The following is a 22206-nucleotide window of genomic DNA, read 5'->3' on the forward strand; positions in this document are numbered from 1 at the left end:
TATGTTTATTGCACAATTTGTTGCAAATAATGACTTTAAAGCCCTGTTGAATTTTCATCAATTGGAAAAAAAAAATACTTTTTATGATCTTATTTCGTATATATAAATTTATTTACTTTTGTGTTTATAGTTTTCTCGTGTAGATATATTTTTTGATCCAATGACACGTTTACGTGAAAACACGATCAATAGATAATGAGTTTCACCTTAGCACAATTGAGAACTTTAGAACAAATGGGGGACAGACAGATCCATTTGTAACAACTTTAGAAAAATTAAGAATTAATAAAACTTGCTTTGAATTGATATTAAAAAAAAAAAAAAATAGTAATTTAAAATTGTAATAAATCGTTTCAATTTTTGAAAAACGTTTCAAATTTATTGTTATTCTTAATTAATCAATGGTATTATTTTCTTCTTAGATACAAGAGCAGTAACAATCTTTGCATTCATATTGAACAAAATAACGTGTAAAAAATATAAACTGTTTGCTTTTTTATTGATAGTTGCATCCAATTAGTGCACTACTCAATTTTACGTTAGCTATGTGAAATATATCGTTAATAATTCAAAAATTGTCAAAAATGGATCTCTTTTTTATTGGCAAGGATTTCAATTGATCTTGCGATCAATAGAGCGAGTGAAATCTGTTATATCTCAGCAATAATAAATTTTTCCACTTTTTATCGTTCGATGTAATGTTCTTTTAATAATCACTTTCATTTACTTAAACCACACTCCACACTGCTTTCCTGATAACGAGCTCTCGTTTAATCCATTGTCTAAACTTTTCTCTTTTATATCACTATTATCTTTTATATCATCGCCCTGATTGCGATAATTGTTGAAGTAGAAACCCTTTAAACGACATGCAAAGAAACTTTGAAAAGAAAAGATTTGACGAAAAAAAAGATGCTCGAAATTTTGATTCAAACATGTCACAATAATTGTAAAGTATTGTTCATAAACAAAAATTCTATTGGGAAAAATCTTGAAGAATTGAAATGTTATCGATAATTTTCTTCCATATCAAGGAAAAATCAAAAGATAAAAAACTGGAAATTATAAATGAATTTTCAAACTATCGCAAAATATTGAATTATTGGACAATGTGTGCATTATAAGTTGAAAATGCAAAGAAAAAAGGTAAAGGTTAAATTAATATACACAAGATGGACAAAATAAATTACCTGAAATATCACTTATTTTTAATATATAATATTAAAAAACATTTCGAGTAAAAATTTAATAAATGAGTAAATAAGAGAAGGGCACTTGATATTAGTAATTATTTTGCATATATATATATATATAAAAGGTCATATGAAGGTCAATTTTATTTTTTTAAATTATTATTTTTAATGCATTAATCGATATAGCACGTTGATCTTTATAAAAAAAAATAATAATAAAGAATTAAACAAGAATTTTTTTAATAAGAAGCTATTAGTATAAAATATTTTTTATTTTATAAAATTTATTGAAATTTGAATATGAAAGATATTCATATGTTTATTCTTTTTTTATCTTTCACATAATAAATTCCATTCCAATTACTTAAATATTTCTTAAACCTACAATCTTTAGTCAAAGATAGATTAATAATTTTTTTATAAGAAAAATCGATGTGAATTAATTCATTAAAAATTATCTCATTTAAAAAATAAAGATAATCTTCACATGACTTTATATATTCTGCAAAACCTTTCCTATCATCAAAATCAAATAAGATATTCAAGATTATGACTTATTCGCTTCGTATATTAATTAATGATATTACAAAAGAACTTTGAAAAGTAAAGATCATACAGAAAAAATACACTTGAAACTTTTAAGTTTCTTCATAAAAGGCGGCTAGAACAATTGACGAATCAAGAATCAATTCAAGAATCCGTATACACCAGAATATTATTTCTACAATGAAAATGCAAAAAAAAAAAAAAAAAAAAAAAAAAAAAGACAAAGATTAATTTGTATATATGTATGTGAAAGGGTGTATCACGACGAGGGATGCATTGGGTGCGTACAACTGCGCCATCGCCGTAAGGCTGCGGTCGCCTTTTCCGCGACTGCGTCGTCTCGTCTGTAGTCGTGAGGGACCAGGAAAATTCAGCTGAAGAATGCAAAGGGGGACGTTAAATACGAGCCAATAAACAGACATGTAGGCCAGTATGTTTGTCGCGACACTAACGCGATGTACCAATTGATTCCCTCAACATCGACTTGACGATAGAGCACCGGCTTGTTATTTCATTCAATTTGCATCACCTATTTCATAAAATTGCGTGCCAACACTGTACACGACGAAGAAAATTGGTTCCGGTTTATTCCTAGCGCTCTACACGCATCGATTCGTTTTACGAGAAAAATTTCAAAATTTGGAACGTTCGATTTCAAGTTATAGAACTGGATATAAGAATGGACCTTTCCATCACGGCAATCGCGTTGACTTTTCCCCTTTCGTAACTTCGAGAAAGCTTCGATAATTTTTATTATGATATTGTCTTTTATAATAGATTGTAATAGGTCATAGTTCTAGGAATAGTTTTTTTTTTTTTTATTTTTCTTTAGTTTCTATCTTTGGTATCCACAAAAAGACGCGTCGCTATGCTATTCGTATCGTGCATACTTCGTTTCTATTTTCAAGTTTTCGCTTGAAGATTTTCCTGAAGCTTACGACTATTCGAAACTATGCGCGCCCGTACTTTGCTTCCTAGTTCTAAATCATGCGAAGAAATTCGTCGAGCTTAAACTTCTCCGTTTATCTATAAAATAGAATCTTCGATTATATTTTTAAAAGATGAAAAGATATAAATTCGCGACAACACGAAGATTCTTCTCGAAACAATTTTAAAATTATTACGAGCGAATCATGATCCTACACGCGAGACGTATGTTTTTCCGACGTAACATACGATCGCGATAATTTTCACGGATCTTTTAAGAAATGTTTTTATGTTTCCAAGATTATTTTGTATATTTATACGCAACGTTTAAAAGAAAATCTTTGATCTTTAAGTTTCGATTGAGAAAATTGCGGAAAAAAGTTTTTGTTACGGTACAATGATCAAAGAGCGTAGTTGGAACCGAACGGTGATACATTCCAATGATTCTTATAGATATTGCACCGCCATCGTCCGAAAATTAACCAAAGATGGATATATTCGTCGATGAAGAAGGAATCGCGTATATCGAGCTGGCAGAAATCACCATAGATTCCCATCGAATAAAGTTCGATGCATTCAGGTATACATATACGCCAACCGGACACTGTGAACCACGGATAAAGGAGAACGCGGTGCACTGCCAACCGATTGAGAGAGAGCACGATTCTTCGTTGATGCAGCCGACAGCACAACTGGCGGCTGTCCTACCGCACCTCTGCACATCCACCCACGCTATATCGATCGCCCCACCTCACTCTCCTCCGCTCCTCCTCCTGCTCCCACTGCTGCTTCCTACTAGCCCTCTGTTCTCCTCTTGCTTCCACCACTAGGATAGTAGTACCTAGTGTTCCTCGTGATGGCGGTACTGTTAATAGTACCAATGCCGATGCTATTTGTATATTGGCTACTACGGATACCATCAAGTGCGAGCGATACTCGTAATATTGAATTGGCATTGATACCGCGAAATATATAAAAAAGGATATTGAATTGCCTTCTTGTAGTTTATTAGACGATTTAACCTTTTATTGCCTGATGCTATCTTCTAAGACTCTTTATCCTACTATATTGAGAGTTTAAGTACTCGGATAAGTATATATTCATATAATAATTCATATAATATATAATATATATATAAATTCTATAATTTAAAAAATAATATATCGTTTTGAGGATACTAAACCTGTCATTACATTTACGTTATAAAATACTGTCAGGAAGAGAATTTTACTAAAATTACAAGAAAATCCTATAGATTCAATTGCTCTTCAATTGTATTTAATATATTGACAGCTCATGGGTTAATAAATCTAATATATTTTGTTTTAGAGAGGTCAATTATTAGATAATTTAATTGAGTTTTTTTTCGCTAAAAAAACCATGTCAATGTCAAAATATAAGTAAGTCGAAATCACCAAAATATAAAATACTGATCAAAAATAAAGTTTTTAAATATACTTTTAAATATATTTGATTTTTTGGAGCAGAGAATTTATCGTGTTCATAATTAACATATTATACGTTTATTCAATTAGAAAAAAAGAAGATACACGCAAGATTTCACTAAATCAGTGGAACGGAGAAGTCAGGATACACGTTACGTAATCGGCTGCGACGTAGATAACTGGTAGAGCAAGGCGAACAATAGGAAAGGAAACGGTGGGATGGAGCGTGGCTTTTACAAACCATGTTGTGTTCTAAAATGTTTCCTCGCTGGTTGCACACTTCTTAGCTTCTCTACTTAGCTTCTCTAATATACAACGAATGTTCCTTAAGATAAAATTTGGATTACGTAAGACGAAAAAAATTTTCCTATCTAAAATGAACTATCCAAAATGAAACAAAAAAATCAAGAAATGATTGCATCCATTTTGACTATTATTATTATCGTTACAAAACTTTTTAAATTGTTAATTAAAATTTTAATAAATCTAAAAACAATCTTGTTCTATTCGTAAAATAACTTTTTACTTTCTAACGAATCCGTTGCATTAAGATTTAACTTTTGATTGTCGGATCAAACGTGACCCATAATTTATTTAATTCATAAAAGACATTATTTCACTTTCAGTGTATGAAGCTGAATCTTTTGAATACGGGTTTAGGATCAAAAGTGAACCGCATCAATGAATATTAAACTTATCTAATTTTCATTTTTTTAAAAACTCTTTCATTTCCTAACGAACCCTTCGTGTAAAGATTAATCCTCACAGAATATAGTTTGCCGATTCAAAAGTGAGCGATATCAAATGAACGCTAAATTTATCCAATAATCTCGTTCACAAAGAGTTTTTTCCACATTTTGATAAATCTATAATGATTAATCCTTAAAGGTTATTGGGTCAAAAATAATTCACAATAACGAATACGTAAAATTAAAAATTAATTTACGTCATTCAATTGTTAAATTGATTAAAAATAAATCTAATTATCACACTGCAAAATAAAATTTTTGACAATAAATAATAATTACATCGTTTTCATCATCAAAAATATTTAAACAACGTTGATAAATTTTAATAACAATATATTTAAAATATATATAAAATACGAATACAATAATTATTGCACAATTATCCTCAACAATTTTCTTCCGAAGAAGAACTCGTGAAAGCGTTAATAGAAAGATCAATCGCTTCGAAAATAACTTGATTAATCCGGAAGAAGATTTGAAACAACACTTGTTGCCCGGTTTTTAACGGTTTTTAAATGGCGCGGCGGTCGAACGATTACATATGCGGAACGAACAGCCGATGAGAATCATCATCGAATACGGATCGAAGTCAAGGCGACAAACGTGTGTAACTAACGTAACGCCTTCGTAACTTTTGATACAGCTATTAAGCGCGTGCTTGCGTAAGAGGGTCACGTTATTTAAAGACGGAATGTTGTATCATCTAAACACGGTTTTATACGTAAGATACAAACCGTCCGTGTAACAATCGGGACATTGCACCCTTACATATATATATATATATATATATATATCTCGACCTGTTAAAGAAAATTCCTTTCTTTCTTTTCTTTACATTTTCATTTTTCCTTTTTTTTATTCCCAGATCAACACGTTACGTGTGTCGCATCGAGGAATCGCTTTTATCGTGGAAAACAGATACTCAACGGCTGGATCTCGGATGGAAACGTACACCGAACGAGTAAAACGATACGTTCGAGACGGATTACGACTTAAAAAAAGAAACGAAACCAGGAGAGAAAGAGAGGGAGGAGGAGGAAAGGAGAAGGGGAAGAGGAGAAGAGGAGGAGGAGAGAACGATCGAGGAGCAGCAAATGATTCATAAAACGATCGCGTCGCAATAGAGAGGCGCACGCGTGAATGCGTTGTTACCTCACTGACGGTCCACATTCTGTACAACATTCTGTAGCGTAAGAAACGTAAATTGGTAAACGTTCGACAGAGAAAGAGAAAGACGGAGAAAAGCGTGCAGACTGAGGGGAAGGCACGTCACTTCCGGTCCATTAAGAGCAACACGGGGGTCACTAGTGTTGTGTGCAGGGAGCTAATTATAAGAAAGGTAGTGGCTCTCATTCGATCATCCAGATCTTTTTCATAAACTTGAAGCAAGAGATGATCCATTTTTTTTTTTTCTAATTATTTAAAAGAGATTGTGAAACATATTTTGATTAATTTTTTGTGCAACAAAAAAAGATCCGGATATATTTTGCCTCTTGGCATGTAACGAAAGATCAAATTCTTGATTATTAAAAAATTTTTTATTAAAATTAATAATAATAATAATAAAATTAATATTAATAATAATAATAAATTTTTATTATTAAAATTTTTTTTATTAAATTCTTGATTATTATTGATGAAAATTTAGTATTTTTTTTCTTTTATAAATGCAAGAAAGAATTTAATGATTACTAATTATTATTACTTTCTTTTAAACGAATAACAATTTCATAATTCATAATAACATATTTTTTTTTAAAAACTAATTCCATTCCTCTTTCCATTACAAAACTTCCAATTGTTTCCGATTGTTTTTTAACCTTGTTTTTTACAAGGTCAAGCGAATTTACGAAGAAAAAAAACGATGCGTAACATCATTTTGTTCTGCTTAAAGTGTAACAAGTTTCTCCGATTACCATCACCGTGTATACCGCTTCTAATAGTGAAAAAAATAACCGTATTTGTTGCAGGGAGGCATACACCGTGATAATCGATAATTTGTCGGTGTAACCGAGAAGGCGTAAGTATAAAACTAGAGGAAACGAAGCGAAACGGAACGAGGCGAGGCGAGAAAAAGAAAAAGAAAGAGCTTACCTGATTTGCGTGTGATAGGCGGGAGCTGTGTGTTCGGTGTGCGTGGTCAGGAGTTCGGCCGGAACGGTGTCCATGTCGATCGGTTGAGTCCTCGATATCGCGATAGGCTGCACCTGAAATACGCCGGGTGTTGTCGGTGAAGGTTGTGGACCTAGCAACGAGACGCGTACCATTTCCCTACCTTCGCTGTAAAAAAAAAAAAAAAAAAAAAAAATTAGAAAAATTGAGAAATCCTTCGAAATATTTTAGAGAAACATTGATTATCTGAAATGAATTGGAAGATGATCACATTCGGATAAAAAATTTTTTAGATAAAGAAAAAATCAAATTTATGTCATATATATAGCTAAAGGTTAAACGATTTTCAAATATAATATATAGTATTTGTTAAGTAAAAAAATTTATCTAATAAGAGAAACACATTAAAAAATAGATTATAATTTTTACGTATATAATGTAAATTTATATAATGTAAATATTAATACATAATAGCAAATATGAATATTCATTTTCCTGAAATTACATCGACTTAATAAAGACATTTTTTTTACTGGCGAATTAAGTGCGAATATAGAGATGTAGTTAATTATCGCGCTTACTGTCTACTTAACCTTGTAGAGTTATTCTCATTAATTTCTAGAATTGGAATTACAATTTTTAAGACACGTATATACCTCTAAGAATTTAAGATATAGTATATTAGATATATAAAACAAATTATTTTCAATGGAAAGTAAAACACTTTTTTCTTTTTTTTTTTCATTTCTTAAGACATATTTTTCCAATGAACTCGTACAATTGTCAGGTTACTCGAGAATTCGGACGTCTCGACTAACCGTCCGAATCCGCCCGATTTTTTCCGAGATAGTCCGAATTTTTTTCCGAACCTAAGAATTCTCGAATAGCTTACATCTTTATATATTTGGGTACTTATATTATGATATTTTTTTACAATCGAATGCCAATATTTTTTTTATTTCATAGAGATTTGTTATTTCTTATTCTCAATAAAAAGTAATTAAATTTGTTGGTAAAATACTTTTTACGATACAATATTTCAATATACAATGTTATTAAGATATATATCGTACTATAATACATATACGAGACGTTCCAAGATTATATATTGAAATAAATAAAAAAAAAAAATAAAAAAGTAATTTTTTTAGAGTTTAAAAACTTTTTGAGTGGATATATATGAAATTATCAATAAAAAATTTTAAAAACACGTAAAAATTTAAAAAACGTAGAATAAAATATTTTATTGCTTTCTCATTTTCGAAGAGATAAAAATATATATACAAATTAAATGGTAATCAGATACTCTGTGTATTGATATTTAATTAAATTTTCAATTTTAATTTTTTCGAAAATTTTATGTGAACAAATTTTATCTAACATTCGCAATTTCTTGTTAATTATTCACTTATATCTACACGGGAATTAATTCACATATAATTGACAAATTTTTGAACAAAATTTCTTAGATGATGAATTTTATTCTATTTTTTTCGATTTATTTTTTCTCTGTCCATTTAAATCACCCATTCTGGGTCATCTTATACAAGCATCTTATACAGTAGTGTATTAAGTTATCGATAACCTTGACCTTGAAATCAATATTTTTCGAATCGACAATAGCTGACTGACATTTATTTCTTCTAAAAGAAAAAGATATAAAAAAAAAAAAAAAAAAAAAAAAAAAAAAAAAAAAAAAAAAAAAAAAAAAAAAAATAAGGTTATTCTCAATGGGAGAAACTTATTCATCAAATTAATTTAAATTTTCATTAAAATAACATTTCCTTATGGAATTTTGCGTAATATATTTAACATCACTATGACACGAAAGCTAATATAATAATATATGACGAATAACTTACTTCTTTGGTGATGCTTTTTCAGCCGTTGACTTATTTCATTCGGCTCACATGTTGCACGAATGGCATCGCGCCAAAGAATATACCATGGCTGACACTTGCCAATTTTCGAGATTACTTGATAATCGAGTAGATACAATATCAGGAAATATCAAAATGTCATTAACTTCGATCTAAAATTGTTGCTCTTGTTAACCTTTTATCTTTCAATCGCGATAAAACTGCATCGCGATTAACTTAAAAACGTGTCTTAAAAACTTTTCGATTATAATTCCGTTTTTTTTTTCGTAAATAAAATTATCCACAAAATTATTTCCTTTGTTAGAAAAAAAAAAAAAAAAAAAATTATGTAAAATAGGAAGAACGAAAAATTTGCCTATAGTCGCCACCCCATTCACTCAATGGGGCTATTTGCCACTACCCCGTGGCGTAAATGCTAACCCTCTCTCACTTTCAAGAGGGATCCCTATGGATTTACGGGGAAAATGTTTAATCGATATTTTTCGACGGCGAAACTTTGCACGACGAGAAATTCTGCGAATAGCCTCCAATTATAAACGAACAACTTTCATTTCCAACTTTTTATTTCATTTCAACGTACGACTCTGTCTTTCTCTTTTTAATTTCTTTTTTTTTCCTTTTCCAATTCTAATTCTCGATGAATTGTTTCCACCAATTCCAGAAATTGTTTTTAAACAGACAAGTATAAAGTCTCTTTAGAAACTTGAGTTATTGTAAAACGAAACACTGACATTTTTTTTCTATCTCACTTTTAAAAAATGTTTTTCTCTTTCATTTTCCACGAGCCAGTGAAATGAATAAAATCGAAAAGGAGAAGAAATCCGAGACCTACTTTCTAGATAACTGTTGCCTCATTGTGCGACAATATTGTGTAGTTAACGAAAATAAACATGCAATAACGTATTGGGATCTGTCAAGTTCTGTGTAATTTGTGCATATATTTAAAAGAAATTTGAAAGAATTCATTCATATATAAGATTAAACGTTTTAAAAGGAATTATAAAGAATAAATTTTGTATCTAATAATAAAAAATTAACATGTCGTCAGAGATATGGAAAATGCATCAGTAAATATATATATATAATATGGCTTAAATTACAGTAAGTCAAAAGTCCATATTGTAATTCTCATGGAGCAAATATAACTGATTTTATTATTTCAGAAATACGGTCGAGTTAAAAACTCGTTAACAAAGGAAGGAAATAGATATAATAAGAACGAGCGAGAAAGACAGTACGCTGAGCAATGACACTTACTTCAAACAGATGCCGTATGTGTTGCGGCATAAAACATTTAATTGCAAAAATTTAAATTTCTATAATTTCCATCCCACATTTCTAAAAATGTTACTAAAATTGGTGAATCTTTTTTTTAAATTATTAAAAAAAGATTTTTTTTTAAATAATTATTAATTATAAATATCCAAAATTCGTCTCTATTTTATCTCTCTTACTTTTACTATACAATTCATCTTTATCAATAGCTAATTCAACACAAAGATAAAGGTAGAGTAATAATGCCATTATTTCGTGACAAGAAAAATAAATAATTACAATTAAAAAATAAAATTATATATAATATTTATTTATAATAAAAAATAATTATAAATAAATGATTAATTACGTAGCAATAAAAAATTATTATTTTATTCAATCATTACAATCACCTTTCAAAGAAAAGAATCACCGTTACTGCCTTCAGTGGACGTGCATGGTACTTCTGTAGACTAGTACTAATCCGTTTCGTATCAATTCAACGGTTAATCGTGCGTGCAGTTACGCCGGCACACACATTCCACCGACGTAAACGTCGATCAACGAATCTATTCGTTTTAATCGAAAAGATAAAGCTACAGAAAATAGAACACGTGGTAGAGGTATTATTTGCATTACGCGAAGGAAACGTTTCCATTATCGAAACCACGATAACGAATAATCAGAAGAATGCTTAATGTTATTGTTACTGACCAACTGTGCTACTACACCCTCCAACGTTACGTCAGCGAAACGCATTAAATGGAAAAATCGATCTGTTACCGAACGTCGCGAGTCATCTTGTTATTACGTAATCTGCGCATTCCTTCTCTTTTCGAAGTGAAAGAAGAAGAGAAGAGAGGAAAAAAAAGGGAAAAGAAAGAAAGGAGAAAAAGGAAAAGGAAAGAAGAGAGTTTCGTACGAGGAGAACGAAAGAAACCGAAAGGATGGAGTGGCACAGCCCAAGTCTGGTTCGAACCGGTTTCACCGTGCCACGGTCACGCGACTTTTCATCCCAATGTAGCCGGTTACAAAGAAATTGATCTTACGACGATAATGTACGAGTATTTATGCGCGTTCAACGAGAGAAATTATCCTAAGTATATATACGCACTGTTGAATAATATACGTATATGTACATATAAGAAAGAGAGAAAAAGGAAAAGAAAAATATAGAAAAGAATACACGCGTGTTTACGATTATTTCAACGTATGCGCGCCTCGAACTTCAACCTCTCTCTTTCCAGACACTCGTGTTCACTACGGTAGCATGCGGTAGCATCTGACGTCATCGTGCAGTTAAACACCTACTATACGATTTAAACTTTAGACCTTGAGTTCGTGATATCATTCCACGCCAATGATTCTCAACGTGCCAAGGCGTTATTTGTATTTACCGCCAAATCGTGCACGCGAATAAATCCTTTAAAACCGCGTAATTTATTCCGTTTAAATTAATAAATTAATTAATTATCGCTTTGGGAGTATTTAATCTCTCCGATAAGCGGGTCATTTTTTAGATTCTTCGCTTAATTTAATGATAATAAAAATTAGATACATTTGAATTCAATGGTCACACGTTTGACCTAATCATTGTATTCCGAAGGTTGAGATATTTTTTTTTAAATGAAAGTTCAATTGCTATTTTTTTTTTTTAATGAAATCAACATCGTCAATGTCAGCTTGTTCATTAAACGAGATATAAACTACGATAAGTCATATAAACTACGTAATATATGTAAATGTATATGAAGTACGAATATATAAATATAAACGAAATACGAATTAATTATACGTTAGGAAGAAAAACATACTTGATAAAATTCTAACCTAATTTCATAAATGCACATCTTTTCATCGAGAGCAATAGAATCGATCATTTTACGAGAAAGGGGCAGATAGATACATAGGCGCCGTTGCGTCTATAACCTTATGAGGTCGACCTCTTGTTTCAAACGAGAACGGTCAATGATATCGAAGAGTCGACATTTCCAGAAAATGGAATCATAAATATAGACGTATAGCTTTGCCAAGAAAACGTAAAGAATTTTATGTGAAAAATTATTTCAATATATTTCCCACAAAAAAAAAAAATCTAAAAATCAAGAAAAGGATTAATAGGTAAAATTGGATACACGGTCAATCAGGATCAAATATAATGATAATTAACTTGATATATAATATCGATTCGTCACGAAGCGTAAATTATCGACTGCCGCTCAGATTGAGATTACCTCATGTTTTCCATTTTGGAACAGTACGCCCATTTCGTTTCTGTTCGGCCGTGTATTTTTAACTTCTTACGCTCGCCGGAATTTATGCAACGATATATGCGATCGGTTGTGCACGACGAACGAGTGTGTGAAAAGTTAAGCATGATCGTCGAAAGAGTTTGTATGATGCGGCGCAAACTCCCACACGCGCTGCTTCAATTTGTATTCATAACTGAAAGGTATTTCATGAAAATCGGCTTTGTTCGTTTCGATTTGCACGAATTTTCCATTCAAATTTTCTGAACGTCATAAATTAAAAGAACGAAGAATAAATAAGGAGTGAAATTGTTTAATCCGTAAAAGGAGTGAAATAAACGCTTGAAACGTAATTTCTCAACATGAATCCGGTGGATTGGCATTAAACACCCTGGTCACGCATGACCGAGTGGCATCGAGCTTTGAAGTAATGTTTAAATTTATATATTGTTATAGAAGTATAAAAAAAATATTGATCGAAATGACGAACAAACATATGATTCTTTGTATTAATTAAATTATCGAACTTCACATTTTCATTATCAATTATATTTATCGGTGATATATAAAAAAAATTTATTATTCAAACATTAACTTTCAATGTAAATATGTACATTTTATAATGTAATATTTTTACAAGTAACAGAAGCGTTAGAAAAAAAAAGAGACGATATGGCAAGTCAAGAAAGATAACACCATTATCTAAGTAAGTTAAAGATTTGATTATATTTCAATTACTGATAACGACTTGAAAATGTTATATTTTGCAATGTTCGATTTTTCTAACAGATTTGAATTGTATTCGCATTGATTTTATAAGTAAGCTTTGTATTTAAAATTATTCTTTAAAGAACACAAAGAGCAATTCTTCAATAACTGTTCAAAAAGTTACTTTTTACTGTTGGTTGTAGAATGTATTGATGCGCCGAAAGAAAGAAGCTAGTTCATGAGTAAGATGAACGTTAAGAGCAAAATAGTAGGTTAACGCGAAAACGTTCCTGCTCGAGTGGAGATACCGGTTTAACAAAAGGAAAATCCAAAGATTCGAAAGAAAGGGTCCATAGTGTGTCAAGATGGCTCGTCGCCATGGTAACTAGTCAGAGAGTACTCGGTCTCTTTTGCATTTTCTCCCTCCGTAATCATGTTTCTCCACTTTCCCCCTTTTATTATATTAGTTCATACGGTTTATGGGTTTTTCAGGGAGAATCGATTATTCGATACGCACGATCATAGTTGGTGCGTAAAACTCGAGACGCACGCGACTAATAACTTTTATCGTTGCTTAAAATAGTTAGAAATGAAGGAAAAGAAAATCGCCGATACGATCATGTTCGAACAATTAATGAAATCATTGCTATTATAAACGAATGAATGAGTATGTTCACATATTTATCAATAAATATTAAAGAAAAAGAAATATACCTGACAGATGAGAATCCGTCAGCTTCCCGTGGCCGTGGCTCGGGAACAATGACGAGAAGTTCCTGTAAATACTCCTGGCATGCAAGTTCTTTTCTCTGAACTTTGATCAAGCTCAACCGGTATCACACGACAACGCTGAACACTCGCGAAAATGTGCACAAGGCTGTCGACCGATGCCCAGGCCCGACACGAACTAAACTTCGACTCGCCGGGAAACGAAGCTCATACGCGTCGCGAAATCGATTGTAAATCCTCGGCACCACGCCTGCGTTTATGGAGTTCCCTTGCTCCACCTTGTCCGCCTTTGCACTGTTGAATGGCGCTACCCGACATCGTGTGAGAAATTGCGATAGTGCTGTGCTCTCTCGGCGCTTTTATGAAACATTTTGTTCAACGTAAATTCGGAATTTTTATTAATTCGAAAGCAATGAAAATCGCGAATTTTTTTTCTTTCAGATTTAATTTCTCAAAACCTTTTATGAAAATACTTGAATCTCTTTAAATATCTATTTTCAATATTAAAATATAGAATTATTCCTTTATTACATTTGATATTCATTAAATATTACATATAGGATAATATTAAATTATTATTATTTTATCTGCATAATTATTCGAATAAAATTATGCAGTATAACGGGATATAATCGTTAGATGTATATGTATAAATTCGTGTTTTTTCATGTGCAAATTTTAAGGATGACATCATATGTCCTGAGGCAGTTGAAGAATATTTTAAAACCTCAAGAATGATGTCAATACCATTACCTTGTACATTAAGCTACTATTTTTTATTTAAAGAATTACTCATCGTACAAATATGTTAAAGATTTATTACTATAATTTGCAATCAACTAATAAAAACTCATATATTATAACGGAGAATAATGTAAAAATTTAAATACATAAAAATTCTATGCGAATCTATTTATTCATTTTGAAATGAAATTTAATAGAAATAGCAACGATATTGTTGAAAATCGGCATTAAATATTCCGTGCGTGTTCTTCGTCGTTTAACCGGATCAAACACGATAATGATCGTACTGGACGATAAGTAGAAGTCTATTAGGAACATCGCGCGTGGGCGAAGGTGTCTAAATTACCAAACTACAAGTTTAATATAATGTTTGACCCACGGATAAAGTGCATCTTCGAGAAAAAAATTTGAGAAATACTGAGTATTTCTAACGACCATTTAAAATTTTTAAAATAGAAAATATATGTCTAAGATAATATCGTATTACTGATTCAATATGTAAGCAATAGTCTTTGAGCACTTATTATAGAAAATACTTATGAATATACATAATGGATGTATCTTATACATACATTATTTTTTTTATCTTAAACATTACTTTTACATTATAATTGTCATTCGAATGAAAAAAATTTTTAAATATCATTAATAGATATGATTATCAAAATTTTGTAAATAAAATTTAAAATTAAAACAAATTCTAAAATATATAGTAAAGTTTTAAAATGTTTATTACGAATATATATTTCATGGATGAAAAATACTTTAATAAAATATTGAAAATATTTGAATAAAATATTATTTCTAAAGAAAATTATTACTGAAAAGAAATTTCAATATTCAATATTAATATCTCAATATTATCAATTATTAATATCAACTATTAGATCTCGAATATAATTATAATTATATTTTCAGATATAATTTTATTATAAAAATTGTATGTTAATAAAATTTACATTTAAAATAATCTTAAAAATCTTTATAAAAATTAATTATTCTGTAATGGCCTAAACTCTATGCACAATAAATCAAAATAAAAAAATAAATAAAATAAAAATTAAACGTTCAAATATTGTAAAATATGCCTTCCGCAAAATATATATTTACAATAAATAATTTATAACTGTAATATATATATTCAAGTTTTATTTCAAAATTTTTCTATTTTTTTAATCCTAGTAGTTCTATTTATATATAGTGTTAATAATATTTAAAAATTTTTTTAATAACACTAATGTTATATCTATTAAACTTTTCGATATTTTAGTATGACTAATATTACAACATATATGTATAAGTATTTATGAATATAAAAAAATTTAAAAAAATATTTATACATTATTAATATTATAAAAAATATTCTTATCTTTTAATTTTTCTTTTTTTATATTTATTATGAAAAATAATTTATAAAAAAGTATTTATCTTACTTACTCGGTATCAGGTACAGATGTAATCATGGAGGGTATGCGTCCGTTGTGATCCATAAAACGATTGATTTCCGGCTCTTCTTGAACAGGTGTCTCATACACTAGAGTTTCTACCATTGATCCTTTGCTTGAGCCAAAGGATACTCTAAAAGAAAAAAAAAAGTATATTTACACTTTTTTTTTTCAAAAAAATTATTATTTTAAGAAATATTTAGATCTTTGTTTAATATATATATATATATATATATATAATGTCTTCAAAATTATGAAAAAGATGATTCTTGATAAAATGAATCTTGATTAAAAATGAATTAAAAAGCAGTAGACTAGAATTATGGAACTCTATTTTTGAGAAGTTCAAAATTGAAAATTTGTTGGATATGTGTATGATCTTCTTAAAAACAAAGCTTTATATAAAAAAATTTTATTTTCTATTTTCGATTTATTTTTATGTCAGAAATTGGATATTTTTTTAATTTTTCACAATTTTTTGAAATATCTTGTATTAATTGTATACGAGAAACTGCGTGTAACGGGAAGCAAACTTAAATATGAATGAGGTGAAATAGCAGAGGAACACCATTGACGTAAAAAATATCATTAGTCGTGTGGAAAGCCGAAAAAAAATTTGTTATAAACCTCAGTTTCCTATCGCGTGACAGTACTCGAAGCGAGTGAATCGGACACTTGGTAACCACAGAAGCGGGCGGTCCGATATCAAAATCGAAATCCCGCGCTCGCAAGATCGAATTACGTAGATCAAGAGCGGTCGAGATTAAAACTACGAATGTATTTATCTCATATAATATGCAAAATATCAGCATTAAATTTTAAAAAATATTTGTAAAATATAATTTCCAAAATTATTAAATTGCATTTATCAAAATTTATTGACATATTCAAAATAATATTTAGAGTAAATTTTAGTTTAACTATAATAAATGTAATATAATGTCTTTCAAAAAATAAAAAGAAGAAAAAAATTTATGTCTTGTCTTTGATTCGTCGATTTGCTTTAATTTAGTTTACTTTCTTTTTTATAAAATGTGGTTCTGATCTAAGCTAACATGGGAGGACAGTACAGTGCTGCCACGTAACGACAATTTTCTTTAACGAAGTTGCACTTAAAAGGATAATATAGAGATACTGCATAAAGATGCGTAATGTCATATGGCACAGTAACATTTTAAATGCTATCATCGTTCTGTCCATTAACGCACGTAGGCCTCTTTCTACTTGCATACTGTGTCACTAACACAAATTATTCCCGATGATGTAATTTCACGTAACTCGTTTGCTTCTGCTGTATTTTCTTTTTTTCTTATCCAGAATAATGAATTATTCATTTCAATTCTTTTATTTTTTTTTATAATTTTTCATATTTATATTAAATATTAATTACAAATATTTAAATACTTTATAAATATTGTAGTTATACACAATTAGAACTTTATCCTTCAAATAGGCTTTGATTAAATAATATCATTATAAAAATATGTATAATTTTATTGTAGTTTTATTAACACATAAAAGTTATGTTGCACGAAAAAAACTAAATAATTTTATCAAAAACTTTATCGAGAATAATGTATATAAAAAAATATTTTCCTATGTGTGCTTGTATAATTAACGCGTGTACTTTTATTTATCTAAAAATCTATTTCATTAGATTCATGTCTAAAGTAAATTAATAATAGAAGAAATAAATGTGGAAAAGTTTTCGAAGTTGTAATATGGGGATATCAAAACCTATACTTGCATGTACGTTTATTCAAACATGGTCCATGAAAGATCGAATGACCATGACCTATCAAACATGTATGTATAAATGTCACGAAAACCCCAATATATTGCAAGATTTGAATCTCGTTTGTTTTACTAATCATTCAAATAATTATGAATTTTTTAATATGAATATTAACATATAAATTCAACAAAATATAAAAAGGCTAAAGTGAATTGCAGAATCTGAATATGATTCAATGGTGAACGAAAAAAAAAATCATATTTTGTGTTTTTAAAACCGATGGATAATTTTAACTCGGGCAACGCTTCGAAACATTCCACCTTGACAATGAAACGACTCGCTTCGATTTCTCCCTCCCGCTCTATACCAAGCACTGTGAAACAGCCTTCACGTAAATACAACGTTCAAACTTTTAGAATGCTATTTTTTTTAAAAACTTTTTTTTATATTCTCATATTAGATGAATAGAGACAAAATTATATAGATTTAAATATTAGATAGAAATTTAAAAATTCATTGGTTTAAAAGTTGCATATTTAAAATTTGATACTTTTATCGTATTATATGACATAAATAAGGTTAAATTGATTAATTAAATTAAATTATCAAATTAGATCAAATTAAATTATTAATATTGTTTAGTATCTTGCAAAGAAGTAAGTGAAAAAGAAAGATTATCTGTACGATGATGAATTTCAAGATCAAATATATGAATATTTATGGCGTTTTCTATTATCAAAATGACATCAATATGGTAATATCATTAATAAAAGCAAACCGAACTTGTTTTGAAATTTCTATTATATTTTCTTACAGTATTTAACAAATAGAAGTAAAATATATCGGTTGATTAGGTTAACTTTTTAACTAATGTATTTCTATATTTAAAAAAGTGTTCGAAAATTAAATTAAACAATCTTACACTTGTCTCATTTTTTTTAAACAAATTATTCTGAACATTCATGAAATATTTTAAAATATATTCTTATTGAGATAGTGATGATAGAAGAAAATTGTATTATGACCAAATAATACATCAAAAGTCTATTATCTCAAATGATAGTGTCGGTAACACAATAATATTGAACGTTCAAGGTTAAGAAAATAGTTGATATCTTGCATACATGTCAGAAATGATCAAATTGTTGCTTGTGAAAAACTATATACAACCTTTCGAAGTTTATATTGTGATTCCCATATACTTTACATGTATATATAAAAATGATATGTTTATATATATATATATACATATATATAATAAATTAATAAATTTTTGTAATAAAATTATTGTTTCAAAAAAAGTATATATGTTTATAATACTGTTTTTATGAAACGGTTTTTATATCAAAGTTTTATATATATATGCATTATTAAAAATAGAAAAGAATTTAGAAAAATCAATAGATCTAAATTCGACTCTGCTCTTTTAATCATTTTATTGTTAATTATTGTTAAATTCAATCGTTGTATTGTTCGGATCTTTTTGATCAATTAAACGTAAAAAATAAAATATTTGATTACAGATGTCCATTTAAAGGTTAAAATAAAATGAAAGTCAAAAATAAAAAAAATTGTGTTTCTTTTTTTTTAATTAATAATTTTAATAATCAAAAATCAATAAAATAATGTGAGCAATCCAAAAATATTTTTGTCAATTTTTAATTATCAATAATTTATAAAAAAAAGTCGAAGCCAATTTCTTTATTCTTAATTTTCTTATTTTAATTTAAAAAATCCTTAAATTTTTAACCATTTATAGCCATTATATTAGTTTGCACACTTTTAAAAAGTATTGTCATCATTTTAAAATAAATTTAATAATAATAGTAATAGTAATAGTTTTTTTATAAATGAACAAAGGAAATTTGTTTGGGTATCAAATAGATCCAAATTATCAAGGTTACAAGATAGTACACAGAAAAAAGATCAAAGATCGAACGAGCTAATTTAGAAAGGTAATCTCACGCGACCCTTGAACTCTCTATCTCTAACAGTTATTTATCTAGTTTTTATTCTTACCTTTTTAGACTAGTGTGTTTCGCCCCGTTAAAAATTTTACTCTTTCGATCACTTCCAACCGTGCTCGCGTCGCTGTTTATACTGTACAGGCTGTCATCTTTAGTGACCTTCGAGGTGTGCAAAGTCGATTTTTTCACCACGGTACCGTTGTGCTTTGGACTTTCACTCAACACCCCCTGCTGTTGTCGCTGTTCGTCCTGCAGATGGCGCTGATCGTCACCATGCTCCTCGATCTTCGTTGAAACGATCATTTTGGACGTGTCAACGTATTTTTTCGGAGAGATCGTGATCACTTTGCCCACCGGCTTCGAACCGATGGATGGACGTTCCTTCGGACTTTTCTGCAACTTACTAGCGCGGTAATTGCCCTGATTCGAATCTCCGGGTGGTGGTTTGTCTTCGGTTGGTAGCATGTACGACAACATTGTCCCTCCTCCGTTTTAATTTATCTGGACAAAAAAAAAAAAGCGATTCTCAATATATAATATTTATGAAAATAAAGAAAAAAAGAAAAAAAGGAAAAACACAAGTGTAATTGTATTTTGTTGTAAAAATTGGAATTTGCAATTATCAAATATAGATATATATTGACGCTTCTGATATGGCTTGATCGAAGTTTATTTATGTTTATTGTGAAATGTAGAAAATGATAGCAAGTGAATGAGAAATAGAAATTGTTTAGTTTCTTTCTAATGTAATTTTTATGAATGTATTTGATAAAAGTTTATCTGATTAAAATAAAATTAAATACGATATGATTCTATGATGAACTATTATTATTATATTATATTATTTATTTAATAGATAAAAAAGTTATTATAGATTATTAAATAAATAAATATTGTACTGTGATTTTAAAAAATACAATAATAGAAATTAAAAAAAAAAAAAATAAAAAAATAATATATCTATGATGTCAGAATGTTTAATCGTATATTGATCTTTTGCTTAATTATGTAGATAAATTTTTAATATTAAAATAAAATATTTATAAAAATATATATATCCATATATTTAAAATTTTGTTTAAATTCATAAATAAGTTTAATTTTTCAATAAATCTTTAAAAGATTATTTTTGTATTTTATTTTTTTACAAAACAAATCAATTAATATATCATGTATTATATTTTCGAAATTTTCGAATTTTTCGAAATATGGTTTTACTAAATGTATTGTAAATAGGGAATATTGTTAGAGTAACTTAGCATAATAAATGTAGAAGTCAATTTTCGAGTATTTCAAATTGCTCACGTATCTCTATGTACTGGCGTCTGGTGTTAGCTAAGCCATACAGGAAAGAGGTTGCGCTTGAATTACCAATTGGAACTAATTACACCATCAGTCGTGAGTTTGTATCCGTTAACGCTTCAATGATCTCTATGAAACGCTTTCTTTTCTCTAACGGATCGACATCAGTGGTATAACTGTACAAATGGCGGGAATACTACAGGCACATTTGCTTTTGTATTGTTGTCGAGTCATAAATCAAAATTTTCAAACGAACAACGTGGAAAAAGATGAATCGAACGGTTCTTTGGTCGATCAAGTTGTTTTTCACATTTACCGGCATGTTTTTTGGAACAAGTTCAAGCGATTCTCGAACGCTTGGATTTTAAAGGGAAGGGACAGGTATGGATCAAACATAGGGGAAAGAAAAGAGACGATCTCAGAAACCGTGACGGGAATCTAAGACGTTAGATCACGCTTGACCACATTGGATCCCGTTTTCACGTTCAAAGGATGCGGTGAGGAAGGATATCGTGACTCACCGATTGTCTCTTGTCACTTTAGATTTCTATATCATGTATTCCCAACGATCTTTTCTCGTGTTCGTTTATTGAATTAATTCGAACGACAGAGCACAATAATTTATTAGCAATTTAATAACAAATTATACGTTATAGGTTATAAATTTCTTTTTTCAATTTTGTAGTCAGAAAATTTATGATTTCGTTAATTTTCTTTTAAAATTATTCACTTATATTGATCATTTTAATTTGTAAAATTTCACTAATAACATTAATTCAAAAAAGATCTTGATATTAAAAAGAAAACGTAAAATATCATCACATGCACAATATATATAACTAATTTGATTATTTTCGTAATGCTGTTTCACAATTAGGTGGAGAAAATAGAAAAAGTAAAAAGATAGATATCGAAGAAAATATCAAACACGGAAGAGAGGCAAATACATGCCTCTCGAATGAAACGGCTAACGTGCAACTGGTCGGAAGAACGTCGCGGTAAAACCTACGACCTGCGACGACCAAAAGGTTATGGAAGGTATGGCGATCACGGACCAAACTCTGCGCTTCGTTCAAACTTTAACTCCCTCTTTCGTTCGGTTACGTCATCATGCAATAGGCTCTCTCTCGTCTATATCGGACCAGGCGCCAACGTTTTATTTCTCCTATATCGACTAGCTGTTCCGCCCGCGCGGTTTGCTAGCAGCTTGCAAGTCGTTCT

The 22206-nt window shown here is 29.5% G+C and overlaps 1 protein-coding gene and 1 long non-coding RNA gene across 3 annotated transcripts in view; one reads left to right on the top strand and one right to left on the bottom strand.

The window, feature by feature from the left end:
• LOC122710690 overlaps nucleotides 1-22206 on the bottom strand; it is a 59227-nt gene that overhangs the window by 10422 nt on the left and 26599 nt on the right. For both annotated transcript variants that reach the window (XR_006345980.1, XM_043928698.1), the window contains exons 3-5: nucleotides 19736-20184; nucleotides 15974-16114; nucleotides 6955-7140 (exon numbers count right to left, since the gene is read on the bottom strand). Coding sequence is in view for 1 of the 2 variants with exons in the window: in XM_043928698.1 (XP_043784633.1) it covers nucleotides 6955-7140; nucleotides 15974-16114; nucleotides 19736-20160 (752 nt within the window). In the remaining variant the exon portion in view is untranslated. The remainder of the gene's footprint in view (nucleotides 1-6954; nucleotides 7141-15973; nucleotides 16115-19735; nucleotides 20185-22206) is intronic.
• Nucleotides 3576-6964, top strand: LOC122710691. The gene is made up of 4 exons (XR_006345981.1): nucleotides 3576-4066; nucleotides 4202-4458; nucleotides 5726-6199; nucleotides 6831-6964. It is a non-coding gene; the product is annotated as an uncharacterized LOC122710691 (long non-coding RNA).

Source organism: Apis laboriosa, unplaced genomic scaffold (genome assembly GCF_014066325.1).
Source record: "Apis laboriosa isolate Shangri-la unplaced genomic scaffold, ASM1406632v1 scaffold14_cov150, whole genome shotgun sequence".
Lineage (NCBI taxonomy): Eukaryota > Metazoa > Arthropoda > Insecta > Hymenoptera > Apidae > Apis > Apis laboriosa.